Genomic DNA, 27760 nt, shown 5'->3' with positions numbered 1-27760 from the left:
TTTAAAAGAGATCATGGAATGGTTTGTGTTGGAAGGGACCTTTAAAGGTCATCTAGTCCAACACCCCTACAATGAGCAGGGATATCTTCAACTAGATAGGTTGGTTGCTCAGAGCCCTGTCCAACCTGACCTTGAATCTTTCCAGAGATGGGGCACCTACCACATCTCTGGGCAACCTGTTCCAGTGTTTCACCACCCTCATGGTAAAAAAAATAATTCTCCCTTATATCTAGTCTGAATCTACCCTCTTTTAGTTTAAAACCATTACCCCTTGTGGTATTTCTGCAGACCCTGCTAAAGAGTGTGTCCCCATCTTTCTCATAAGCCCCCTTTAAGTATTGCAAGGCCACAATAAGGTCTCCCCAGAGCCTTGTCTTCTCCAAGCTAAACGACCCCAATTCTGTCAGCTTTTCCTCATAGGAGAGGTGTTCCATCCCTCTGATCATTTTAGTGGGCCGCCTCTGGACCTGCTCCAACTAGTCCATGTACTTCTTGTGCTGAAGACTCTAAAGCTTGATGCAATATGCAGGGTGGGGTCTCGTGAGAGCAGAATAGGGAGGAAGAATCACCTGCCTCATCCTGCTGGCCATGTTTTGTTTGATGCAGCCTAAGATTTGGTTGGCTTTCTGGCCTGCGAGCACCTGCTGCTGGCTCATGTCCAGTTTTTCATCCACAAGTACCCCCAGGTCATTCCCTTCAGGGCTGCTCTTAATCCCTTCATCCACCAGCCTGTATTGATACTGGGAGTTGCCTCAACCCAGGTGCAGGACCTTGCACTTGGCCTTGTTGAACGCCGTGAGGTTCACATGGGCCCACTTCTTGAGCTTGTCCAGGTCCCTGAGTGGCATCCTGTCCCTTAAGCGTGTCACCTGCACACTTGGTGTTGTCTGCAGACTTGCTGAGGGTGCACTTGTTCCTCTGTCTATGCCATTGATGAAGATAGTAAACAGTACTGTCCCTGATCTCCACCTGGACATTGAGCTGTTGATCACTGCTCTCTGGATGCAACCATCCAGCCAATACCTTATCCACTGTATAGTCTATCCATCAAATCAGTATCTCTCCAACTGAGAGGAAATGTTGTGGGAAACATTATCTGGTTACGTAGTCATACACAGCCATCATAGAAGGCCAGTAGGTTGGTCAGACAGGACTTACCCTTGGCAAAGCAATGCTGACTGTCTCAGATCACCTCCCTGTCCTCTATGTGCCTTAGCATAGCTTCTAGGAGGCTCTGTTCCATGATCTTCCCAAGCACAGCAGTGAGGCTGACAGGTCAGTAAGTCCCCAGGATCCTGCCTTTCTACCCTTCATAAAAATGAGTGCAGTGTTTCCCTTTTTCCAGTCATCAGGGATTTCACATGGCTGTCATGGCCATCATGGAGAGTGACTTGGCAATGATACCCACCAATTCCCTCAGGACTCTGGGATGTGTCTCGTCAGATCGCACAGACTCAGTATGTGCAGGTTCCTCGTGTGGTCATGAAATTTGTCTTCTTTTACAGTGGGAGGGACTGTGCTCCCCCAGTCCCTGCTTGAGGTCCGTCCACTAGAGAGGTGTGGGAAGAAAGGTTGCCAGTGAAGAGTGAGGCAAAAAAGTTGTTGAGTCCCTCAGCCTTCTCCCAGTCCATTGTTACCAATTTGCCAGTTGTGTTCACTGGGGGGGGTACACTTCTCTGACCTTACTTTTCTGGCGGACATACCTATAGAAGCCCTTATTGTTCTTTGCGTCCCTTACCAAGTTGAGCTTCAGCTGTGCCATGGGCCTCCTGACCCCATCCCTACACAGCTGAACCACACCCCACTCTTCCCAAAATACCTGTCCCTGCTTCCACTGTCAGGTCCTGCTTTCACTGACTTGGTAAGACTGGGGTTTGGCTTCACTTTTGTGAATGGATCTGCTGCTCAGACGCTCCACTGAAAGACTGCTGTGCAACATCTGTGCTTAGTGTGCAAAGCTTTGAGGTGGAGGTCTAACCTCTGCCAACATCAGTACTATCATCCTAAATCTGTAAATAGAATGCAGAATGCAAACTTACTATGCTTTGTTCACTGCTGTGTAAGGTTGTTTTTGTATTAGCAAGTGCTTATTTAACTGTGCTGTCATTTGTCTGAGAGGTAGATGGCACTATAGTTACAGAAATTCTTTCATTTTAGGTGATAAGAAAGAGTGCGTTAATACCAAGATTGCGTGAACTAATGATGTTAAAGGAAAAGCTATTTCCCTCCTGCCAGCTTTTTTCTTTTCCCTTACATTTTTGAGTTGTAACTTCAAGTGAGTAAGGATATCATATAGCAGTGTGTATTATGAGTACTGTTTCTGGAGAAACAGGGTAGGGAGGTATAAAGAGTTTACTTTAAATGAGATATGGATGATTGTGTCTATGCATATGGAAACAGTTCCAAAAGATGCAGCTTTATAATGAGCACTGCCTTAACAACTTCTGCCAGGACATTTTACAAATACTGAAGGTCTGTGCCCATGTAATTTTTTTTCTCCAGTGGAAGTTTAACTGTAGTGTACTCGTATGACAGTTAAAATAGCACTTTTTGAAAATTTTCTGTTCTTTTTTGAAACTTATCCAACTTTGGAATAATTTTTATCTGTTGGGTTCGTTGCCACTGTACACTTTACTTCTGTTTGTGGCCACAGATAAAGCAAATAGGCTTAGTATCTTAATGGCGTACAGTTCCTGTAACGTCATTTGTGCAAGCTGAATGGTGCAAGCACTGTGATATTGACTGGCTAGAAACTGCCATTCTAGGGAAATTCTGGAGTGGGATTGTGTGTTATATACTTTCTTAGGAAGAATCTGGCTAGGTACATATGCCTTAATTCTAGTGCATCACATCCCTCTATCAAGAACATTAATGAAAGATATTGGAAACAGTGTTCTGCATGTTAGACATGACTTTTGTGTAAATTTAACTAAGGTGCGTATCTGTGACTGTATAAAACCAAGCTCTTTTTTTCATTATGCTGCTTTTATTTCTTTTCTTAATTATGAATGTCCTTTTTATCAGTCTGTAGAAGCTGCCTAGTGAAATATTTGGAGGAAAACAACACCTGTCCCACCTGCAGAATTGTTATACATCAGAGCCACCCATTACAGTATATTGGGTAAGTATGAAAGCAGAAGTGCAACTAGCTTCACTCTAGACTGTTCCAGCCTCTTTAATATAGCACAGCTTTTTCCTGCATTTTCTTACTTGCTTATCAGCACATTAAATGTTTAAAAGGAAGTTTGAAGCTGATTTAGGAGATGTGGGATCAAATTTTGCTATGAATTTGCAAGTCCTTGACATCTGTTAGATTCTTGCAGACTTAAAAGCAAGCAAAGTGTGTACTGTTTAATTTCTGTGTGTGTTGTAATGGGATTTAGTCATTCCTCATTCTGTATGCTTGGGTCATTAAAGTTACTGTCCTGATTTCAGCTGCGATAGAGTTAATTTTCATATTAGTAGCTGGTGCAGTGCTGTGTTTTGAATTTGGTGTGAGAACAATGTTGATAACACCGATGTTTTTAGTTGTTGCTAGGTAATGTTTATACTAAGGCAAGGACTTTTCAGTTTCTTGGGTCTTGCCAGCAAGAAAGCTGGAGGGGTACAAGAAATTGGGAGGGGACACAGCCAGGATGGCTGACCTGAACTAACCATTCAGGGAAACGAAAAAGGGATACTCCATACCATAGAACGTCATGCTGAGTATATAAACTGGAGGGTGTTGGCCAGGCCCTGCTCGCAGCTCAGGGACGGGTTTGGTATCGGACTGTGGGTGGTGAGCTATTGTACTGTGTCCCCCTTGTTTTCTTTTCTCTCTTCCCTTTGAATTTTATTCTTCTCCCCTTCTCCCTCCTTTTCATTATAATTGTTGTTTTTATTGCTTTTATTTTATTCCAATTATTAAATTGTTCTTACCTCAACCCTCAAGTTTTACCTTTTTCATGATCCTTTTTCCCCTCCCTGTGGGTTAGGGGGCAGTGATTGAGCAGCCGCATGGTACTTAGATACATGGTACTTTAACCAGCTGGGGTTAAACCATGACATTCTTTTTTGGCACCCAGCGTGGGGCTCGAAGTTTTGATATAATGACAGGTCTGACTCAGTGTGTTAGAACAAATTGTTGTAAATACTCATTGTATGATTATAATGGTCACTAGCCAAAATGCAGATTTCTTTGCTTCTAAAGTTGTTGCCCATGATCTCAGGGTTGTTTTATTTACTTTACTTGCAGTATTCATTCCCTTTTGTGCCACTTGTTGTCCTTGGGGTCTAAGCTAAAGTCATCTCTGTGTTGTACTGTATAGTGCTGGCTTATGAAATGCTGGATTTGGTGGCTGTGAAGCTCATCCAGTCGGTGTACTCGGAATTGCTGTCAGCCCTGTACTTCGGGTGCTATCTATCTGCTGATAATTATACCTTTGGCTTTTCTTTTTTGGAAATTCTGAATGTCTTTGGAATGTTGTAATCAGCATAGCCACTAGTCCTGATACTGTTGCTAGTACTACTGAATGTGGTTTTGACCTCCTGGATGGGGTTGAGAATTAGAATCATAGAATCCTTTAGGTTGGAAAAGACCTTTAAGATCATCAAGTCCAACCATAAACCCAGGGCTGCTGAATCCTCCCCTAAACCATGTGCCTAAGCACTGCATCTATGCATTTTTTAAACACCTCCAGGGATGGTGATTCCACTGCCTCCCTGGGCAGCCTGTTCCACTGCTTCAACACCCTTTCAGTGAAGAAAATTTTCCTAATATCCAATCTGAACCTCCCTTGGTACAACTTGAGGCTGTTTTCTCTTGTCCTGTCATTTGTTATCTGGGAGAAGAGACCGACCCCCACCTGCCTACGTCCTCCTTTCAGGCAGCTGTAGAGAGCAGTAAGGTCCCCCCTGAGCCTCCTTTTCTCCAGACTGAACAACTCAGTTGCTCCTCATAAGAGTTGTTCTCCAGACCCTTCACCAGCTTTGTTACCTTTCTCTGAACACGCACCAGCACCTCTACATCCCTCTTGAAGTGAGGGGCTTGAAACTGAGCATGGGATTCAAGGTGCAGCCTCACCAGTGCCTAATTTTGAAATTATTAATGACATACTTGTCTTCATGCAGGAGGCTGTGTTCCATGGGGCATAGTCTTCCACATGTCCAGGAGTATTCTTCTTCAAACTTCCCTTGGGCTTCTGTTTTAGCTTGTACTTTTTTCATAATTTGTTTCATGTTACTGGTCTCTCATTTGATACAAATACTGATTTGAAAATTTAAATTCTTCATATGTGAATTTAGAGATTTCACATCAATTTAATAATAGAACTTTTTTTAAGAGAAATGTTTTGAATCTAGATGGTTGACTTAATCTTTTAATTTTGTTTTTTTCTTGCGAGTCATGACCGAACAATGCAAGATATTGTTTACAAACTTGTGCCAGGTCTCCAAGAAGGTAAGTTGTGGTACGGCCTTTTTTTAGAGGTTGTTTTGCACATACTTCTTTAACACTTTTTTTAAAAAAAAAAAAAGTCTTAGGTGATGAAAAGGGGGGTGGGGGGGCTGGAACTGAGAAAAAAATACAATGAAAAGCCATATTCCTTAATTTCTCTCATTTGTAGGGATTAGTTTAATTTCATACCTGTACTAGCAGCAGATGGAGGTGGTGGAAGAAATATACTAAGTAGCACTAAGTAAAGCAGAATAGTAGTTCAACTTTTAAATGTTGGCATACTGTAACTCTCACTTGTTAAACTGTGTACTTAACCTGTTGTGCCAGCTTTTTAGAATTCTCAGAGGTAGAATGTAATGCAGAACAGCTTTTAGTTTCAGTGCCGTTTCTGCTACTGTCAGTCTGTCCGTAGCAGGTAACTTTCAATTTGTTTTTTCATAATCCTTTTTAAGAGTGGATCTGTTCAGCTTAAGAAGTACTTCATAGTAACTGCTTAGTAATTTCTTGTCTTAATGTATGCTGCAACTTTCATTTAAATAGAGTATTTTAATCCATTGAAGCTGCATAACCAGAACATTCCCAAAGCATCAATAAGATTAGATGGATTATTTAAAAATTATTTCTATCATATTTAAAATCTGAACTATAAATAAAAATTCAAAACCAATAGTTTGACTGAAATAACATGGGAAGGATTCAAAATAAGGTATAGTATTTTAAATACTGTCTTATTCTAATAAGAATGCCATAATAGTGGCTATAGAAATTAATTCATAGGATTCTAACTCTGAAAAACAAGATGAGGCATGACTTGATACAATAGCAGAGATGGAATATAGTAAATACTGACAATACCACTACTTGTTGGGAAGCCTGTTTCACTTAAGAGGGAAGGGATTTGGAATGACTTCATAAATATTGCATTAGAACTTTATTACAGGGATTAATATTTACAATTTTAAACAGCGGAAGTGAAAAAGCAAAGGGAGTTTTATCACAAACTGGGCATGGAAGTTCCTGGGGACATCAAAGGGGAGACATGTTCTGCAAAACAGCACCTAGATTCCCATCGAAATGGTAAATGGTACTTTATTTATTCTTTCTTGTGTGGGTAGCGACTAGTAAATTGCTGAACTGATAAACAGGCCTGTTGGAGGTATGTGCGTAGTTGGTTTATTACAATCAAAATTGGTTTATATCACTGCAGAAAACAGCGAGTGTAGGATTTTTGCGTTGTCCCATATTTGTGCATATCTTTCTTTTTAGCTGCTTGTAGCATGTTACTCTTGGCAAATGAGACCTCCATAGTAGCACCTACATGGGGACTCTGAAATTACCCAGCTTCTAGGCTGCTAGTGGTTGGTGTGTATCATGTGTGGGACTGTTGGCAGCTAGTGGTGCCTAGGCAGTTAAGTACAATTTGGGAAGAGCAAAGTTTATTCTATATTGCAGTCCTGAACTGTGCCATTGTAATCATGTTAGCATTACAAGCTGCTGCTAAGTGTTATCCCATGTATCTGGTTTCTTATCTAAGGTGAAGCTAAAACAGATGAAAATTCAAACAAAGAAACTTCAGAGGAAAAACAGGAAGAAGATAATGACTACCACCGAAGTGATGAACAGGTGAGCTCATAGGGCATATTTTAGTTTTATCTTGTGTTTTAGCTTTAGTGCTTTGGTAAGCTAGCAGAGAAGAAAAGTAAATGTTTCACGCTACTTTTTCTGTCCTCTGATACAAACAAGATACCCAGTGCTTTTTTGTGTGCCTGAGTTCCATCTTTGAGTTTTGACAGGAATGAAGAATATAGTTAAAACATTTTCATTAAGATTTGATAGTTCTGGCTGTTTGCTTATGAGTTCCCAAAGTATTTATTTGAATTTGTTTTGAAAGCAAATTTTACTTTTTTTTTTTTTTAATTTAAAAAAAAAAAGTAAAAGGTTATTTGGCTCCCCTTCTAAAGGAGTGTAGCCCTGTGATACATTGAGCTGAATGTGTATCAATAATTATGAATAAAATCTTTTGCACTTATTACTAACTTACTATATATTTTGTTTTAAACTTCTAATACTAAGACAGCAGTAGCCCTATAGCCTAAAACCAGCATGAAAGTTGGGAAATTCACCATTAAGTTTTAAGCACAAAGCATGTTTGGAAGTGAAATCTCATTTTGGGATAAAAAAAACATCCCTTTTATGTTTTCCTGTTATGTGTGTCCAGAGTAAACTAAGCTTGGATTAATTTTGTTTTCAATTATAATGTAATGGAACTTTCAAAGGGTTTGTACCTTGTGGTATATCCTTAAGCACTTAAAGTAAATTATCACAAAGAGCTTAGACTGAATAACTGGATGAAAAAAGAAGTGAGAACTTAGAGACACTTTTTGGAGGATAATCTTTAGCATTTAAAAGATTTGTTATGCGGTTTGTATCTGTTCTCTTCAAACTTTCAATTTTCTTTTAAATGAGTTAAATTTCTTGTTTTAAACTGGATATAGGAGTTGCATTAAGAGCAAGAAGCTACATTAGAAGCAATAATTAAAAATTGGCAATGGTGTTGTTACTATTTATCTTCCTCGGGCTTTTGACATAGGCTCCTCTTGAGCTGTTGACAGCCTATGAATTCAGATTGAAGCAGCCTTGTTCCACCATCAAAAATTCTTGAGCTTTTTTGTCTAGATCTCTTTTGATTGCAGCAGTGCTATCACTAAACTGAGGAGATGTTAGAAAATGGAATTTAGCAGACTACAGGCATTTTGCCTTAAGGAATATTGGTACTGTACTTTTTCACTTCATTGTGTTAATAAAAACTGCATATGGAATACATGATGACGATCGCAGAAAATTGTTCCAGCCAACCCTGACTTGTAGTTTTTCCTGAAGGTGAGCATCTGCTTGGAATGCAATAGCAGCAAATTGCGTGGATTGAAACGAAAATGGATTCGTTGCTCAGCACAAGCAACAGTCCTGCATCTAAAGAAGTTCATTGCCAAAAAACTTAACCTGTCTTCTTTTAACGAGGTAATATTTTAATTTTTTAAAATTGATTTGTAGATATAAAAACCTTACAAAAAGTGCAGGGTTCTTCCTTGGCAAAGGAATGTCTTTTAGTCTGACCGTTTTCAGAAAACAGAAGCATACCTCATTTTTTGAATTATATGTTACATGGTTGTTTTCTTGTCCTTTTTTGGGTCTATACAGGACTTGCCACTGTTTCTAATATCAAGATTTTTCAGCATTGAGATAGAAAAGTAAAAATAGCTATTGAGTATCTGAAAAAAACCAATAAATATAGAATATAAAGGAGGTAGCAGACAAGTTTATTTAAATAATATATCCTTGTAGCAGAAAGCCACCTGGCTGGTATTAGGTAAAAAAATTTCATGGCATGTTAAATAACAGAGCTGCCTTTGAGATTTGTGAATTGTGTCTCCTTGATCATTTTATTGTGCCTTTTTAAAAGCATGTAAAGCTTTCTGTAAAGGGCCATTAGTACTGCTTGGGGAGCTAAATCAAACAGTTAGGTCCAGTTCACACAGTATTTCCTGCACAAGCAGCAACATGATCTTTCAGCACTTTATGTTGAGAAAAGACATTCTCTTTTCCTTCCTGGTCCTATTTTTGTCTGCAAGGTGAACAGTTCCAGTGTCTTCAGAGAAAAAAAAAAATCATTTCAAACATTTGTTGTGCTATCTGAAATACATTTTTTTGTGTATGCCTCTCAATTAATTGTCATCTTTTGTGTTGTCAGCTGGACATATTATGCAACGAAGAGATTCTTGGCAAGGACCACACGCTGAAGTTTGTAGTTGTTACTAGATGGAGATTTAAGGTATGATGCAGTGGTTCCAAGTAAATCATGAAGCAGCCAAATAAAATGTTTATAAAATAAGCATAATTTGGAACTATATTGTAGTAGCTGCAAATCCAATAAAAAGACACTTTGATATCTTAAATTTTAAAGTATCTTAATATTAAAGATACTTTAATACAGCATCCCTAAATACCAAGAATTAATTTTCTTTCCAAGAAAATTAAGGAAAGGGGAATTAAATATTAATTGCAAGGGAAAAGGGAACATGCACCAACTGTCAAATTGTTATCAGTGGAAGCGGAAGCCCCAAAAAAGTGTTATTTTTTAACTATTCCAGGTAAAACTAGTTTTAATCCAAAGGTGGGGAAATGGATTGTGACAGAGAAAAGGCAGAAATTTTCAACACATTTCTCTTCTGTAGCTCAGGAAGGCTGTTCTACTTCTAAAGGAGAGGCAGTAATTGCAGTCTTGTCTGCCTTAGTTAAGGAAATTTCTAGCAGCGTTTAGTAGGCATAAACAAAGCTGGTTAAATTGTTTGAGTACAGCTTTGCCTTTCTTATTGTGGTTTCTTCAAGCAACTTCCTCGAAACTGAATACTAAACAGTGGGGCGTTCATTCTGAGTTTTAGTTATCACATTAATAATGGCAGCTCAAGTGAAATGGGTGTAAGAATGAATTGCAGAATTTAACACTTTGGAGGTAAGTCACGCCAACAGTCAGTGTATGTGTGTTTGGGGATAATTTGAACTAAGAGTTAGTATTCAGTGTGCAAGCAACACAGTCTGAGCTTACAGTGCACACTGTTGTAGAACCATTTCATGTCTTTGGATGCGTGTCTAAAGGAGGTGCAGGTGGGAGTAGGGAACTGTATTTTCTGTCTTTGTGTAGAAAAATAATTTACCTAAGAGTCACAGGATGGTGGTCAGTCTTTGAAATGCGGAGAGGTCATGAGTGGAATTCTGTTGGAATTTGTTCGGTATGGTGTTCCTGAATGACCTGGAAAGGGATCTGAGTAGTGCAGTAACAGTGCACTGAGAACACTTTGGTTATTTAGGATAGTGAAGACAGATTGTTGACAAAGGATTGGAGCAAGCCTTTACTGTTCTGATTACTGAGCACCTTAAGTTCACTGTAGGTAAAAATAAAAGGATACAAAGGGATTTGGGGGGGATGACCGACCAAAGAAGAGCATCAAATTGATGTGCCTCTGTACAAATCTGCTATTCACCTTTGTCATGTAAATCTGTGCAAATGTGAGTCACATGGAAAAGGGAGTTGTAAACTCCATCTCAAGTGAAACAGATGGGGGATGTCAAATGAAACTGGTAGGTGGGAGGTCCAGAACAAACAAGAGGAAGCAATTGTTCACATGACACAGAGCTCCCTGGTGCAGGGTTTTACTGATGTTAGAAGTTTACCTATTCATGAAAAAGTAATGGATATGTTCACAGAAGAGGAATCAAGTGATAGCTGTTACATACGAAGTACTACATGCTCTTATGCTGCTTTCTAGACATCTGCATTTCTCCCTTACTGGGAATGGATTTTCCAAGTTAAACAGATCAGCTCCTGAGACAAAAGAGAAAGGATTCTTTTCTTCTTGTTTGAGCTCCACAGATGAAATTGCATCTTGTCTTTGTCTAAGTGAAATTTTGACAGGTCAGATGACTACTCTGATCATTCATTTAAGCTTTAGTTTAAGAAACAAAAGTTTTGCCTACTAAACAGATCAGTTCAGGTTTTGTTTCCTAACTTCTCTGATATTTCTGTCTTGCAGAAAGCACCTCTACTGCTGCATTACAGACCCAAAATGGACTTGCTGTGAGAGAACTTTATTGTCCTTCTGGACAGAGTTTTTTGCAGAGACTATCATCTGGCACCTTCTTAGTGCATCACTAATCACATGACACAAACCAGCCGAATAATTTTAGAAGACTGTAGCGCTTTCATAGTGGACTGTCCTGAATATTTCTTCTAGCGATGTGTTACCTAGATTTCTGGATAGAATCTATTTATACTTTTTTTGTATGGAAGAAAGAAGTCTCAACTCAACAGGACACTACCAGCACTAAATTTACAGATACTGAAAACACTTCACAGTTCCATGTAGCTCAGCCTGATTTATCTCTTAGAGTTACATAAAAATAAGTTAGAATGTTGTGGGATGTTTTAAAAATGTTGCTTTTGACACCAGGTTACATTTAGTTACTTTTCACATCCTGAATCTTTAAAAACTATATTTTTGCAAAGTGTTATTGTCTTATCCAGTATGCCTGATTGCATTGGTTTTATTAAAGTTATTCTGTAGAGCATTAAACATACCTAATGATACAGTGACTGGTGGTAACTTATTATGCTGCATCAAAAACCTCTGAAAATCTGGGAAACCAATAAGTTTGCATTTTTTCCCAGTTACTGCTTTTCCTGACTTTGTGTTTTAGTAAAGTTTTGATACTTCCCTATGCATGTTGATTTGGTAAGATTAATATGAATAATTTCAGTTGATTTTACTGTGCCCTGACATTTTGCGGTGGCATAAATTGCACCACGTAATGACAGATACTCAAAAGTGCTAGATTTGTGAACTTTTAAAAAGATAAACATTTCTTATGTAGTTGTGGCTTGCAGAAATCAGTTTTTCATTTAGGGAGAATTTGCTCTCACTAACTATTGAAACACTGGCTCTTGGACAACTTCGGGCGATACTGCTTATTTTTCATTTCACTGATCAAAGAATTCCTCAGACCATTATGAACAGCTTTATTTTCTTTACCTGTTTTCTTATGAAACCATAGAATTTTCTTTAGCACAATTCCTAGCTGTCTTGTGGAGGAGGTGGGGATCAAACAAGATTATCTTAGCACCTTCTGGCCTTAACTGATAATTTTGCTTGCATCAGCCCTAATGGATGCAAGGTAATACACATGCATGTATGTATGTGTGCATACATCTATACGCAGATATATGTTATGGAATGCACCCTGAATAGCACTTAGCAGGGTTCACTGCACTTTTTTTAAGGCTTTTTGGAATAGTTAGCTTTTAGAAAATGGTAATTGGAAGTGATTTCTGCAAGCTGTATACAGTATAGCTTATGTAGTATGATTGTGAGAGTTTTTGTCTGACACAGGGGTCAAGTCACTGAAAACAGGCTATACCGTATTATTGGCAGCTGGAAATAGTTAACCTTCTAATTTTTGGGAGAGTTTTCCAGTCTGCTAAAATGCTAGTTGCTATGCCTAATACTAAACCCTGCTATTTTTTTTGATAAATTGTCTTGGAATAAGAAAACAAGCTTGCCTGTAACTGCCCTATTTCCTCTAGCTGTGCTCCTTCCCCTCGTATGCTAGAAGGTATTACTTGTTACTCGATAATAGGAAGCTGGTACCGCAAGAGATTTATCCAAGCATTTTAAATCTTCTTCCTCTTCTTGAGTTTTCAAAGTACCAAATTCCTCAGCGTGTGTCCCGTAATTTCCTTCTTTGGAGTCTTCAGTTCTCCTTTCTCAGCTCTGCTGCTGCAGAAGGGATGCTCCAAATTGTGTTTCCCTTTGAAAAAAGGGGTCCTAATTTTTAATTACAGTCACAGATATGAGTAGGAAGGAAATCAAAAAGTATGCAAGCAGAGAATGAAAGGAAGCCTACTGAACTGTGGAGATGGAGAGCCACACAAAGGCCAAAAAAGTACTGTTGTCCCTGAAGATAAGGGTATAGGATAGCTGCATTTGAATGTTTGGGTTATGCAGAACTCCACATCTGGGTTGGGTGGCTGGGTTTGTGTAGGGGGTGTGTGTGCATGCATATGAGCAATGGAATCAAACTTGGCTCTGATTGTGTCTTAGTGTTTGTGAACTCAGATATATGTATGTTAGCTTTTTTTTCTGTCTTTAACATTACTTGAACTGGCAGAAAAGAACAAATGAGATCATGGGTCTACCATTTTTATAAACTTTTCAAAACAGTGAATGCAGGTAGTATGGATGTGTACACAAACTGACATACTGGGCCTTTCTGGAGCTGTTCATGTAGTTGTTACTGTCCTAGTGTAAAGGGACTGGCTGTAGCCACTGAGGCACTGAGAATATGAACAGGACTGTAACTGTCCACCCTCTGTGCACCCTGAGTACACAAGCACTGGCTGTACCTGATGTAGACACAAAATTAAAGCTGCCTGACAGCATTCTGATTAACCACCTTCATCAAGATGTATACACACATAAGAACAAATATATATATATATATGTATATGAGATCTGTCTACCTCAGAGTATGTATACTGCAGAAATGTTTTGTACGACTAGATACCGATGCAGTGCTGTTAAAGTATATTGGGATTTTAGTACTTCCCTGTGAACTTGTGCAACTGAGAAATTAGTTACAAGCATGCGAATTGAGAAGCCTGTTAAATTTATCTCTTGCTGTAACAATCGACAGTACAGAACATGTATTTATAAGTTTATAACCATCTTTAGCATCACTCAAATTTGTTATGGTGCTATCAATATATTGAAAACTCTGTTTATACCTACAGAAATACATACATTCAAGCCAGTATTAATACCTACAGCCATTTGGCTTTTTTTCTCATAATTATCTGTAACCGATTTTGCAATGTTTTAATCTGATAAAACCTCACCAGGGAAAAGAAAAAAAGAAACAAAAAAACCCAAACCCACTCAGTTATTTTTCTAAACCGCCTGTCACATCTTCTCTATAGAAATTCTTTCCCTCAGGAGGGATGTGACTGTATCTGGACCGTGTGTTAATTTCCTTTAGCCTCACTAAAAGACTACATTGCAATTGGATTGAGGTCAGAGGGAGGCCTTCTTTGGGTCAGAGCCTTGTTTCACTTCGGTGAAGCTTAAGAGACAGTTAATTTATATCAAGATTATATTGGGTAAAGTAACACCGATACTGTTCAAAGTTGGACTAAAAGTTGGACTCAGCATAGATATCTCTTAGTCCTAGTGAGATCATTAGTTTGTTTTGGCCTCATGAAGATGCCATTACTGTGAAGTAATTTTCACAATTGCTTATGCTGGTAAATAATTGCAGTAAAGAAGTATCTTGTTGCATTATCCTTAGCAGCAGTGAGGCTGATGAATCACCCAGGCTCAGAGTCTCATTAAATATAGTTTCATTAAAAATAGAGAATTCAGATAGAATATATAATATTGAATTTAAATAAGATTTGGGGTTTTAAATTTTAACTTTATAAAATTATTTATTCTATTTTAAGCCTTCTGTCTTATTTTACCATCCAAGTATTTTTGGTTTCAGTGGTCCAGCTTTATTTACGGGCATATAAAATGAAATTGTAAGATGTTTTTACAAGCTTCTTCCTTTTACCTTGAGTTTGAGTAGCTTTTATTTGTATTTTGTTTTCTGTGGATAAAGAGCATTACTTATGCTTTTGTGCAATAGGTTTGAAACATGTATTTCTTAGGCATATGTTTAAATTGTAAATGTAACATCTACTTACCCTTAAATTTGAAAGGAATGTAGATGGCTTTTCTCACTTGTTCAAATGGGGGTTTATTTGGGGCTATTATTTGGGGGTGTGTTTTTTGATTTGTTTCTTTTTTTATTTTAAGAGTGAAGTGTGGGATTTAAATTTGTGTAAGTACAAGAACTTATCTGTCAGCAATATTTTAAAATAAATGATCTTGCAAGAAACCTTAATGTGAATTGTGGAAGCAATCGGCAAGACTTGCAGCCTATCTGAAAATGTTTTGTGCCATTGTTATGTCTGGTATATTTGTGTACCATCAAACCTGGGAATATTTATTTTTATTGGTTGTGCAATAGTATACACAACACTATCACCTCTGGGGATATGGGACCATAAAAAATATCAGACTACAGCTATGATGGTGCTATTTTTTTCCAATAGGCTATAAGCCTTTGAAAGCTTATCTGGCTCTTATTGTCTTTATAACAACATTGTTAGTCCTAGGAGATTCATTTGAGTTTTTTCTACTAGATGATAAATATAACCATACAACTAGACTATTTTACAGCATCTTACCATTGAGCTAAATATAATAGGAAAAAGCCAACCACTCTGTACATCAGCAAGATGAATCTTTAAGTACTTAAAATGCATTTTGTACAGAAGGCTTGACTGTACAGAAAAATCAAGTTTCTGTATTTCCTCAGGTAATCACTTCAGTTTGGATGTTTCACTGGAAATGTTAATGCAACCTATACTTCAGTTAGTCTGCCTACAGTTGGTAACAAGGCAAAAAATTGTTCCACACGCTAAAATCTCTACGTAAGATATAGTTAACTGTAACTAAGGTCTTGACATCTGTTGCTGAAGTAAAAAGTTCCAGAAAGAAAAACATTAGGCAACATGGAACAATACTTCAATCTCTGCTTTAATCAAAACTTGCAATCAGTACAAACATTTTCTGGGAATTTGTGTCTTGTGGCAAGTCAACAGTAATGTTTTACTGGGGAGTTATGGTTTATTTATATACAAATTAAAGCTGTTGTCCTGCTGTTTGATCCATGTTTGGTCATCCTTCAGGATTCTTGGAAATTTTTCAAAGCCACAATGACCTGTACAGATCCTAGTGGTAAGGTAGGAACTAAATGTCCAATTCTATGAACACTGATGTTGGTAACTTTGTGGAACCATCCAGATTATTAGAAGAAGCCAGTGTGATCATTCTTGCAAACGGTTAGGTGTGGCTGAAGGAAGGAGCCCTGGTTTTTGAATACTGATGTTCCAGTATGTTTTTTTAGTATTTTTATTTGAAACTCAAAGCATTGGTTTAACAGAATCTTGAATTCAAGTGACTTGTCTGGACAAAAGGAGAGTTTGTTCTTTCCTTCTGCAACAAGATTATTTGATTGTTAAGGGACAATAAGCCAGTGCAACCACTAAGCCTTTATCCTCATATGTGGCATAATAAAGATTCTGGAACTGTCACAGTGTAAAACCATATTTTTGGCTTAGCTTCATTTGAAAGTTTACAATTTTTTATGCTTTGTGTTGCTGTGTAATTTTTGTACTATTGGTGGCTAGTTTTGTCTGAATAAGCCTTTTGGGATTATTGCTTAATGTTTTGATTTTATGATAGTGAAGCTTGTATCCAGTGTTTTGCCAATTAATATTATATGCTTGTTAATAAAAGCAGAGAAACTAACTGAAATACTGTCAGGCTGAAAGTTATTGCCCCATTTTCCCCCAAGAACATAAGGAACTAGCCATCATCATAGCTCCGAACAAACACGGTGTGACAAAAACAATGGTGGTGTGGCATTCCACTGTCATGATTGGCTCTACTCAAAACGCAACCATGGCCACAGTATTACTGCACTGCACAGAACGGCAGTATGGCTGTGGCAAGTGTGTGGCGAGTAAGCACATGCCAGTTAGGAAACAAAACTGCTTCAGCTACGAAGAGGAAGAGCACAGGTTCCCTGATGTCCTTATGTATCTGTGGATGTGGATAGAAGGTACTTACCTGACCTGTACGTGTTACATTCGATCTTGCCCTTACCTGGTGGAGATGCTCAGGGGCAGACTGCAGTATTCTGGAACACAGACATTCACTTAGACAAACGCCAAATGAAAAAGCATATCCACACACATTTTGGTTGTATTTTATTTTGCTTCAGTGTGCTGGTAGGGAAAAAAAAAAGAGTTCTTTTACAGGGAGCTTTGATTAATGAACTGAAAATGTTTTGCCTTTGGAAAAAAATGGCCTATTGTGGTATTTGGCAGATGTTGGTGCTTGCCCTGTTTATAACTTAAGATCTTTTTAGCTTCAAGACCTGTGAGTTTCAATACCTGAACAGATCAAAGGCATGGGGGAATTTTTTGGTAAAATTAATTGAAAATGCCTAGTCAAGACAATAGAGTAAAGCTGCAAATCAGATGCTACAGTAGTTGAATTTCTTGCAGTATCTACATGCAGTAATGCATACTTAGCGCTTGTGAACTGCTCTATACATACAAAGGGCAGGAAGGGCTTTTGTTCCTGCTATTGGCTTGTTAGGAACTTTCCAACAGCTGTGGAATGGCTTGAATTCAGGGCTATATTCATACACATATTTCTTGCAGTAATAGTACTGATGTATAATTGTCTTGAGGAAATTGGACATTTGCCACTTACTGGCTTAATTTAAATACCAGCCTGAGAGACTTAATGCAGAAAGGTCTCTTTGCCTATGTATACTCACTTAAAAGTGAGTGCATGTTAGCACTAATTGAACAAGCATTACATTTTGTAACCCTTCAGTGCTCTCTATTAGTAGTTCTAACACTTCCCTGAACTTTGGTACTACTGGTTGCCTCCACCTGTGATCTAAGCAGTGTGGGCCTGGCTCAGTCTGCTTCTCTCCTTCCTGCATTTTCAGGAGCTATTACAAGAATCTAGAGAAGATGTTTGCAAACGGAGGTGTTCTGTTTCGTGGGAGTGTGCTTACGGATTTTCTGACCTCTGTAAATGCTGAAGTAGTTAAGAGATGGCATAAGCTTTCCTCTATGCAAGTAGAAGTACATAGTCACTTCTTGCTGTACACAAGTTGTGATTTCTCTGGCACATTTATTGTGGAGAAATGGCTTAGATGTGCAGGAGGAACAACATGTATACCTCACTTGGGGAATGATTAAAGCACCACTATCAGCATCTGTTATGAGTGTGACCTTTGAAATAGTTGTGGCAAAAAATTGTTTTGTAAGTCAGTCCTTTGTATTGTCCCATGTAAAATATACTTCCAGAAATCCAGACTGTTCTGTTCTCTGGCTTTGATTTGGACAGGAAAAAATAACTTCTTCAAAGTTTTATCTCTTGTTGTCATTACTTTGTGTTCGAGTCATTTAAAACTAGACTGCAAAACATTGTGGAAAACCTAAGCCACAGAAATACGTGATGGATCCAAACTCCTCATTAGCACTGAACATGGTGCTAATGTAATAAATAAGAGTAAAAACAATTCCAGTTTGACTGAATTTCCCAAGCCTCACAACTAGAAATTGTACTAATACTCATTAGCTAGCCCTGAAAGCATAAACCTGCCCTGCAGCTAATGGCAGCCAACTGCATTTTTTTCCCCAGAGGGTAATTCAACATGACAAAACTGGTATTTCTTATTTTATATGTAACTGATATTCCATTGATTGAGTATTCTGCGATAAAAATCAATACTTATAAGTGGAATATCTCTTTTTATGAAATTGCTTCCTTGGGATTTCCTCGAGATTGGTGCAGTCAGAAAAAATCCATATCAATTGAATATGTGAACTTAAGATCGATAAATTCAGCCGTTTAAACCCAGGTATAGACTTAGTCAGAATTAAATTGATCTCGGCTCAGTTAAGCTTTCTCCAGTACAACATTTGAGTAAGTGTCTGAATGGAGTTACAATGCAATGCAACTCTCTGTGCACCTTTATGTAGAAAGTCCCTGCATGTCTTCAACCTCTAACATGGGATTCATTTAGCTTTTTCTTTTCTTGATTGCCTCCCCACCCCCTTCAACCCCCCAAGCTTCCTTCTGCTTAGCTTTTCTGTGAGAAATTCAGGCAGTGGCCTGGCCTTTGTGGAGAAAAAAGTTTACAAGACAACTCAGACAGATTCCCCCTAAGAGTAAGATGTGGGCCACATCTATCCAAACGTGTCTAGTCTTTCACATGACGATATTCTTGGACCTTGTACTGTCACTGTCTAGAGATATTGTCTTGATAGGTGTGATTTAGACATGTCTGTGCTTCCTGTATTGTGTGTAATGATTTTATGTTGATGTATCCAAACATACACCATATCTGTGAAAATAAACAGAGCAAAAATCCAAGCAACTGGCTTCAATAGAAAGACTGATGGGGTGGTTTGCATGAGGGGATGCTGCCGTTACAGCCTTGCCTCTTGTTTTCTGCCCCTGCCTGTAGCATGTCATTGTTCCTTCGCACACCTGAGGGAAGATTGATTTTCATTAAAGTCTTTAAGGCTATTTATTTATTTATTTTCTCCTTTGGTGCGAAGATCACTGTTCCTTGCCTGATTTCTGACTCCTTCATTCAAAACAAAGCAAAGCCTTTGATCCTGGATGCTCTAAGGGCACATCACATGATAGTCTCTATTGCTGTTGTGAAAAATGCTGATGCAGCAAATAATGGCTGCTTCTGGGCTGTACTGCTAGTTCTCAACAGGCTGCAGAGCAAAATTTCTGCTTTGGTATATTTCATAATGCAATATATTCACTAAATGCTTTTGTTTTCCCACTTAAGCAGTGCCTTGGTAACCAGCTGCAATTCTTACCCCCAATCTGGGTTCTTCACCCCCTGGGCAAGAGCTGATACACGCACAGAGCTGGGACAGGTGTTTATTGCAGGGCTGCTCAGAGATGGGTGCTGGGTGGTAATCCACACGTAGTGAAGCATTTTATACACTTTGAACAATTGTTTACAAATTAATTCCCACTGGTTCTTGAGAGCCTTGGCTCCATTTAAAGGTACAGCGTTCTTTTTCCTTCACCACACACATTCTGTGGGGACGGGGCTTTGTTAGCAGGGACCTTTCATTACTGGAGGAGTCTTTTAGTATGCTGGTTGGGATGGTTCACACATAGTTCCAGTAATTTTCTGTTTGGTCTCATTAACCACTTGGTTTCTCTTTGAGCTTATCCTGTTATGCCCCAGCTTTACATGTTTATGGTTTCTATTCCTCCTCCCAAGGCCATGTCTTGTTAACTATTTGCAATGATTAACTGACATTATCTGTTTTTCACTTTCCTTCTTGTTTTTCACTTTCCTTCTTGTTTTTCATTACAGCTATTCACATATTTAGTTTTTCTTCTTTAAAATAAATAATTCTTGTATCACAATGGCTTGTGACAGCATTTCTTGGATTATTGTTTTAAATGTGTTCTGCTGATTTGTGAGGGTGACTGGAAAGAGGCTGATAGTATACTGGTGAACCTGCATGTCAAGTAGAATGTATCTTCTGGAGTGGCTTTCACATCCCCCTGAAAAGTTTTCTTTCTCTGCTTCATTTCAGCCTTATGGTCTACAGCTGCAACACCTGAGACCTGGTGATTTCAACTGTTTCCTCTGCTCAGCTTTGGGGCTAACTCTGAATTTTACTGCAGCAGTGGAAATTACTTGAAAATGGTGATAGTGCTGGTTTGAAACAAAGAGAATGAGTAATTCTTTCTGGACCCTCTACCATTGGTGCTGCAGCTACTCCAGCCCCTACAGCAGGCACTGCACCAGCTACTAAGAAGAAAATTAACTCTATCCCAGCTGAAAGTAGGACAGTACCTCAACAGATCTTGAGTGTCTTGACTTGAGACTCAACTGGCTTCTTATTCAGGCAAAAGAGCCTCCTCTTTCCTCTCCCTCAAAAACAGTCTCAATTCTGCATGTATTTTGATATGACAAGGACTGCTTCACTACTGCTCTCTTCAAGAACTTTTGAGATTACAGGATTCTTGTATTCAGACAAGGCTTATGTTGTTCTACTCTGGTTCACAAAGTCTTGCAGAAAGTTTAGTCAGAATAGCTGGAGGCTAAACACACGCGAAGGGTTGCTGGCAGGGGAGTTTGTGTTCTGTGATGGGCAGTTGTAATACCTCACATTGCCTTGCAGAAACCTCACAGTTCTGAGATACTAGATGGCTCCCTTCTTCAGCACTTTCCATAGCTGACTGGCATCTCAGTATCATTCATCTGATCTCTGGGTGTCCTCCTTAGCCAAGCATGCTTTCAACTGCTTTGGGCCTCATCTTCTTGCTTCCTTGGCTTTGATGTGTTGACTGGCTTTGTCTCTGTGGTTAGGGAGCTCTTCTTGCTGGATGAGAAGGCTTCATCAACTTCTGTCATCTCTCCTTGTTCACTTACCCTGGTACATGGTCTATTTGATACTGTAGTCTCAGCTCAAGCACATTTGTTAGAAGGGGCACTTGTGGTAGAGCTGTTCTTGCTCTGGTGACAGAGTGACTAGCGTTTCTCCTGCACACTGCCAAGTGAATCACTCTGTCTTTTTCAGGCTTCTTGAATGTTGCAGCACATGAGAAACTCTCATAAGCAGCCAGTTTGGGTTGGCGATCTTGGAACTAGAGTCTTTCTCCCTTATTGTGAAATGTGACAGCAATGTGCCCCTCTGCTCTTTTCCTCAGGCAGCTGCTTGTTCAGACTCTGAGGTGTGAAAAATCCACTACAGCTGTAGGGAAACCTCTTTCTGTTCTGGTTCCACCGGCCCCTCCACCTCCTGCTGCCAGCTGAGGCAGCTGCTGAGCTTCAGCTCATCACCTTGGCAGTGTCCTGGTTGCAAGCTGCAGCCAGGGAGATGGAAAAGTATGACCCACTTCCTGCTTCTGCAGGGTCTTCCCTGTGACTGGGCACTTGCCTTCGAGGCTTTCTTGTGCAGGAAGCTCTAGTGAACTGTTAAGTGGTCCTGTGCCAAACTTCCCTGATGCTTTTCTGACTTTACCTGGAGGAAGAGGAATGGAAATTTTTCTTATGCTATCTGCTCCACAAAGCAGCTTTCTGCTCCTGGGACAAGAAAAGCATCTCACAAGCTGTTTGTGTGAGCACCTGACATGTGCATCCTGGTGAGGCTTGGAAGGAGGGAAGATGCTAACCATACCTGAATTTGCCCTCCTCTTTGTCAAAAGAATGGTAGGGTTAGAGGTTGAAAGCAGCAAGCTCTTCTTGCCAGACCAAACCAAATGTGTACCTGAGCTTTTGATGCTGCTTTGGGGTGAAGAAAGCTGTACAAATTGCTAGTCCAGTGCTCCCTGGACTGGGTGTGGTGATGCAGTTTGGCAAATACAGATCTGCCCCCTTGATGGTTACGATTCACAGGATGGCACTGGGGAGAGAGCATGTGAGAGGTGGCTGCAAAGCAGCCCTGGCCAGACATCTATCATGATTATACTACCATGAAATAAGAAAAGGGGAAGGGAGGAGACAGGGTGAGAGGAAAAAGAGCTAGTTATCCAGTTGAATGAATTAAGCTGAAATTACTAATGAGGGTAACAGAGCAGGTGAACACAGGTCCTACAGCATGTTTTGCACATGGGCTTGATCTTTCTTACAGTTGGTGACTCCGTACCTGGACATCTCTGGCTGGTATGCTTTCTGTTTTATCTTTGGAGCGATAAGAGCTGTGCTCTGCCCTAGAACTGGCATGGGCTGAAGACAGGCACAGCTGTAAACAAAGTGTTTCTGTGCCCAGGAAAACACATTGCAAATATTAGCAAAGCTGCTGTGTGTTCCTGGCTTACCATTGAACTTGAGGACATACCGGAGCATTAACTAGGAGCAGGGCAGGCTCTTTTAAACGTTGTCATACTAGGCAAAATGGCAAAGCCAAGGAATCAATGGCAGCTGCTGGAGAGTTTGACTGCTCAGTGCTTAACAGTGCCTTGGCTGAGTTAAGCCAGAGCTGTGTAAGCATGCTTTGAAAGAAAAAGAGGCAAATAGAGAACTTCTCCATGAAGCATGGCCAAGTGGTGCAGATGACAATTCAGCTTTGTGCTTTGCAATAGGAGCCAGAGGTGCTTGGCGCAGTGCCTGGTGGCACAGTAAGGGCTAGTGCCCGGCTGTGACAGGGAAACACAGCCCTGCAGAGTGGGTGTGAGACGCAGAGGCACCTTAAGCACAGCCCTATGTTTCTGGTACAGTGCAGAGATCACCCGGTGCATGGCTGGTCTCTGAGATGCATCGATCCTCACTGGCCAGAGCAGCACTGGCATGTTCCTGTAGATTTTAAGTGCCAGGGGTACAGTTTAATCTGCTGCTATGGCTGTCCCAGAGAAACCAGAGACCTTCCTAGCATAGGTGCCACTGTCATGCAATGCCTGGTTAGAGCAGAGTCAGGCATCGAAATGTGTGTCTGCTTCAGCCACTGCCTAGCTTCAAATCAAACAACTCCCTCAACACACTGGAGTGCAACCTTCAGGCTTTTGCAGCCAAACAGCAGCCCCACTCAATTTCCCCAAGGGCAGTGCAGAATAAGCATCTCACTGCAAAACAAATGCTGCATTAAAATGTCCTGAGGGGTTCCAAGTAGCTGTGGGACAGAGCATGGCCCGTGCAATGGCCCGTTATAAGTGATGGGGTGTTAGGGTAGAAGAGGCAGTGAAGCGCAGGAAAGGTAGTCGTGATCCGTTTTTTTTGTACAAAACGCATACATAGGTATTGATGATAGTACAAATTGCATACAGTTGTCTGGTTTTGTGATTGGAACTGGGAGAAGAGGCTGGTTTTATCACTAATGAACTACTAGATACAATTCATGGAAAAAGGTAGGAACTGTGTGTAGACTAACACGCTAAATGCCTGGAAAATAAAAGATGTAATTATTGTGCCTGCGGATTTGAAAGTACAGCCACAGTTACGTAACTAATGATAGGCTGAATTTGAAGGCTGTTTATTAATGGTCAAAGAAAAAATGAAATTCTGCAGAAGATCTTGAAGGCTGTCAGGAGGAGTGAGCTGACTTGGAAACATTGAAGGCCATGCTTGGACAACATAAAGAGCACAGACTTCACAGGGAGTACTTGGGATGACTCACAAATCTATGTATGAGTGTGAAGTTATTAGCTGATTGGAAAAGGGCACAATGGAAGAGAGACTAGTAGGGAAATGCCTACTGCAGTACATAACAACGCTTTGAATTTTGAGTTGAATACCTCTTAATTTTCCCCTGCATGTTGCTGGTTGCTGAGCATGCATCACTGCAAATGTCCTGGTGACCCAACAGCCCCAATGCAGAAGGTAATGCAAGAAGTCCAGTACTGAGTGGCTGTAAGGGAGTCTGATCCTCGTTAAGAAACTCTGAGGTTGGCAGTCACAACTGGTGGGGAAGAAGCTATGTCCTGGGGTATCCCAGGGTTGTTGGAACACCTCTGCAGTGATGAAACAACCAATGGGGGAGGCAAGCCCTGGAAGTAACAAGAAGGGCATCCAAAGATGGGGACAACACATAGCCACTGGCCAGGCAGCATCAGGGCAGAGAAGCTGTATCTTTCAGAGAATGGGTGTGCCACACCAGAAAAGTGACAGCAAGGGTGCAGTCATTAACTGAGAAGTTAATGGTCCATCTATCCAGACAGATCCGTTTTGTCAGAGATGCATGCAACTATTTTAAACTTGGCACTGACCCAGAGCCACTGTCAGCTAGATCCCACCCATCTTCTGGCAGGGACTCACGGAGTCTTGGGAGCACAGGGCTGCCAGATTTCAACATGAAAGCAGGCTCAGCTCCTGCATTCAAAGTGCTCATAGTTTCATAGCATGTTCAGGCTCCTTGCTTGTCCCACCTTTTTTTATGTTGTCCTAGTCCTGGACTGCAGAAATGGTTCTGCTTATTTTAGAACTAGATGTTCTTGTCTCAGCTGCCATTTTTCTTTCTTAGCTGCAATTTTTCTTTCTAAGTATCAAAGAACACGGGTTGGCTTTCCCTTTTATCTTGTTTCCCTTTAAGGAATCTTGTTTAACACAATAGCAGCTCCTTCCCAAGGTTATTTTTTTTTTTTTGTCTTGTTTATTCAAGTGTTATTAATGCTAACAGGACAGTGTTGGACTGCTCAGCTGACAAAAAAATTCACCATGAGAGCAAGCAGCTGGGTGAAGGCAAAGTGGATCTGTACTCTGAACTGCAACACAGCAGCAGTTAGGAATTTCATTACAACTACAGAGTCTATACATCTGCAGAGAAGTGGATGGGGTAGGTGGTGGCTGCAGGTAATCTGATGCACACTAGTGACAGTTAATTTTGTTACAGGTACACGGGGATGTATGCTAATACATCTTTTTCACCCTAAGAATTGTAATGCAGGAAGCCTCTTGGTTTTGTCCTCCACCATGCTTAAGCCTGGCTTCTTGCTTAGCAGGCATGAGAGCTGAGCTGTATGAGCTACTGGATTTCCTTAAGGCGTGTGCATCTGTTTTTGTCTTACTGTGCAAAGGGTTTCTATTCCAAAATTGTGTTCATCACCAGCTGGTGATCCATTCGCAGCCTGCTTTAGAACAGCAAAAGATGGCTATGTAGCAGAAGAACCAGATGCTGAACAGCACTCTGCTGTTTTGTTTCCAATGTTGCTTCCATGTAGCACAGCCACATTTCAGGCTCAGTGAAGCTTGTTGGATACATTAGGTTCCTCTGTCAATACCGGAGAAAAGCTCTCTTTAGCTGCTGTTCTTTAACTTCCTTACATGGTCCTGATGCTGGGGTTAGTCACAGTTTATCCTCATCTTTCTTAATCTGCCCATAAATTGATCAGTGCAGTCCAGCATACAAAGCTGTGCTTAGTTCCTGGAGCTCAGTTCCCAGTGCAGTCCAGCATACAAAGCTGTGCTTAGTTCCTGGAGCTCAGTTCCATGTGGAAAAGGTTGTGCTCTGACAGCACCAGGTAAGGTATGTGCTTGACAGAGCAGAAAATGGAGGGAACTACAGATTTTAGTTGATATTGTTAATCAAAGAACAGATTGATGGTATTGGTCCTTAGGGATCTACGGAAAAGCAAAGTTCTGAGAAACACAGGCTCTTCTATTTGGAAGTCAAAGATGAAACAGAAGCTCAGAACTGGCACCAGTAACAAAACATGCAGACTGTGTGTGCTTCGGTATGCCTGTGTGTGCTGGGGCTCCTGAGCTTCACACGTAGTCATTCACAGGGAAAACTTAACTGGTACAAGGTGAACCCTCCAAGCAGCTGGACTCAGACCCTCAGCCTGCCCAGCAGCTGGCCCCTGGATTGTAGTCTCCCCAGTTCTGTCACTTGGGCATGCATGCCTTCAAGGCCACTGGTCCCCTCTAGCTGCTGGTACAGACACATGCACAGCTGGCCAGGACTCCCCTGCTCCCCGACACATACCCCCCTTGTGCTCTCACCCCTGGATGCACAGGCACTCTCACATCTGGAGCCCTTGCATGCCCACCTGACGCCTTGTTCACAGGCCACTTCACCTATTCACTGTCTCACCTGCCTTGACTCTGCACCCGCAGAGCGGCTGGCACCCAGCACCCCCAGACACACAGAACAGAGCCGCTCCCCCAGGAAGGACATAGAATTCACGGTGGAGATAAGACAGGTGCTGATCCGGCCCAGGGCATGGTTACGGGTGGTACTGACCAGCAGCTGTTTATGTGGTCTCACAGATGCCGTTGTTACCCAGTGCAGGCAGAGCCAATCTCACACAGAGCCCAGAGGTTATCTACTGCAGGGCTGCTCAGAGATGGGTAGTAGGTGGTAATCCACAAAGCTAGGCCCCTCTTAACACCAAGTGAAACATTTTATACACTTTGAACAATTGTTTACAAATTAATTCCCACTGGTTCTTGAGAGCCTTGGCTCCATTTAAAGATACAGCATTCTTTTTCCTTCACCACACACATTCTGTGGGGACGGGGCTTTGTTAGCAGGGACCTTTCATTACCGGAGGAGTCTTTTAGTATGCTGGTTGGGGTGGTTCACACATAGTTCCAGTAATTTTCTGTTTGGTCTTGTTAACCATTTGGTCCTCCCAGAGCTTATCCTGTTATGCCCCAGCTTGACATATTTATGGAGTCTATTCCTCCTCCCAAGGCCATGCTTTGTTAACTGTTTGGAACATCCTCCGTTTTTCAAATTCCTTCTTGTTTTTCATTATAGATATTTACATATTTTGTTTAAACTTCAAGGTAAATAACAGATTCATCCTTTATTAACCACATATATGCATGTATCTCATCTAATACTGAGCCATCTGACTACATTTATGCAAAACTGGCCATTTCAATCCCCTTCCCTTTATTTTTTCCCATGTTTTTTCCTCCCCAAACCACCTAAACTCCTACATTTTCCTGCCTTTGGTTCTTCTCCTAAACATCACATATAAGTCCTGTGCAATCCAGAACTGCTTTCCCCCTGAATCCCATAGTATGTCTTACAGCCCTAGGCAGTGGTACTTAATTACCAGCTGGGGTTAAACCAGGACAACAGCAAGCCCCCTCAGATACCTCATCTGGATAGCTGCTTTGATGACTCATCATGGTTGTTACCACATCTGGCCATTGGGCTGATGGTTCTGCTGGGACAGCCCCGGGAGGGGCCAGACCAGGCTTCTCTGGAGTCCTTAACTTGCCTGCCATTGTGCCCCTGTGCTCCTCTGGGCTTGTGACATGGCCTTTTGTGGGCTGGCAGCTCCTATGGTGGGGCTGGGAGCAGCCCAGCAGGGTACTGTTTGCCTTCTGCCTCTGCCTTTCTGTGCTTTGTTGTAGGTGTGCAGATAAGCTGAAGTGATGAGCACATAACCTAACAACTATGCATTAGGCGAAGTGACATGGAAAGACTGAGACATGAGGTCCAACCCATGTGGCAGTGTCAGGGTCATGCCCATCTTGGGGTACGTGCATCTGACAGGAGAGGCATCTTCCTGACAGAGCAGAACACTTTTGGAGTATGAGGGGGGCTGTAACAACAGGTCTCACAGGTGATGTACAAACATGGCAAAGTTGCATGAGATCCTCTGGCCCCTCAGATTGCTTGTTTGTCCCACTAGACCTAGCTCAGAGGAT

The 27760-nt window shown here is 40.8% G+C and overlaps 1 protein-coding gene across 11 annotated transcripts in view; it reads left to right on the top strand.

Annotated features, from left to right (window-relative positions):
* Positions 1-16404, top strand: part of PCGF3 (polycomb group ring finger 3) — a 60854-nt gene extending 44450 nt beyond the window's left edge. For all 11 annotated transcript variants that reach the window (XM_055790756.1, XM_055790755.1, XM_055790751.1 and 8 more), the window contains 7 exons: positions 3025-3121; positions 5382-5437; positions 6401-6511; positions 6969-7057; positions 8315-8452; positions 9183-9263; positions 11023-16404. In XM_055790756.1, the coding sequence (XP_055646731.1) occupies positions 3025-3121; positions 5382-5437; positions 6401-6511; positions 6969-7057; positions 8315-8452; positions 9183-9263; positions 11023-11070 (620 nt within the window). In that variant the 3' untranslated portion in view covers positions 11071-16404. The remainder of the gene's footprint in view (positions 1-3024; positions 3122-5381; positions 5438-6400; positions 6512-6968; positions 7058-8314; positions 8453-9182; positions 9264-11022) is intronic.
* The last annotated feature ends 11356 nt before the right edge of the window (positions 16405-27760 follow it).

This window comes from Falco peregrinus, chromosome Z, assembly GCF_023634155.1.
Source record: "Falco peregrinus isolate bFalPer1 chromosome Z, bFalPer1.pri, whole genome shotgun sequence".
Lineage (NCBI taxonomy): Eukaryota > Metazoa > Chordata > Aves > Falconiformes > Falconidae > Falco > Falco peregrinus.
Note: the sequence above shows the minus strand (reverse complement) of the source record. Positions and strands in the feature narration are given on the sequence as shown.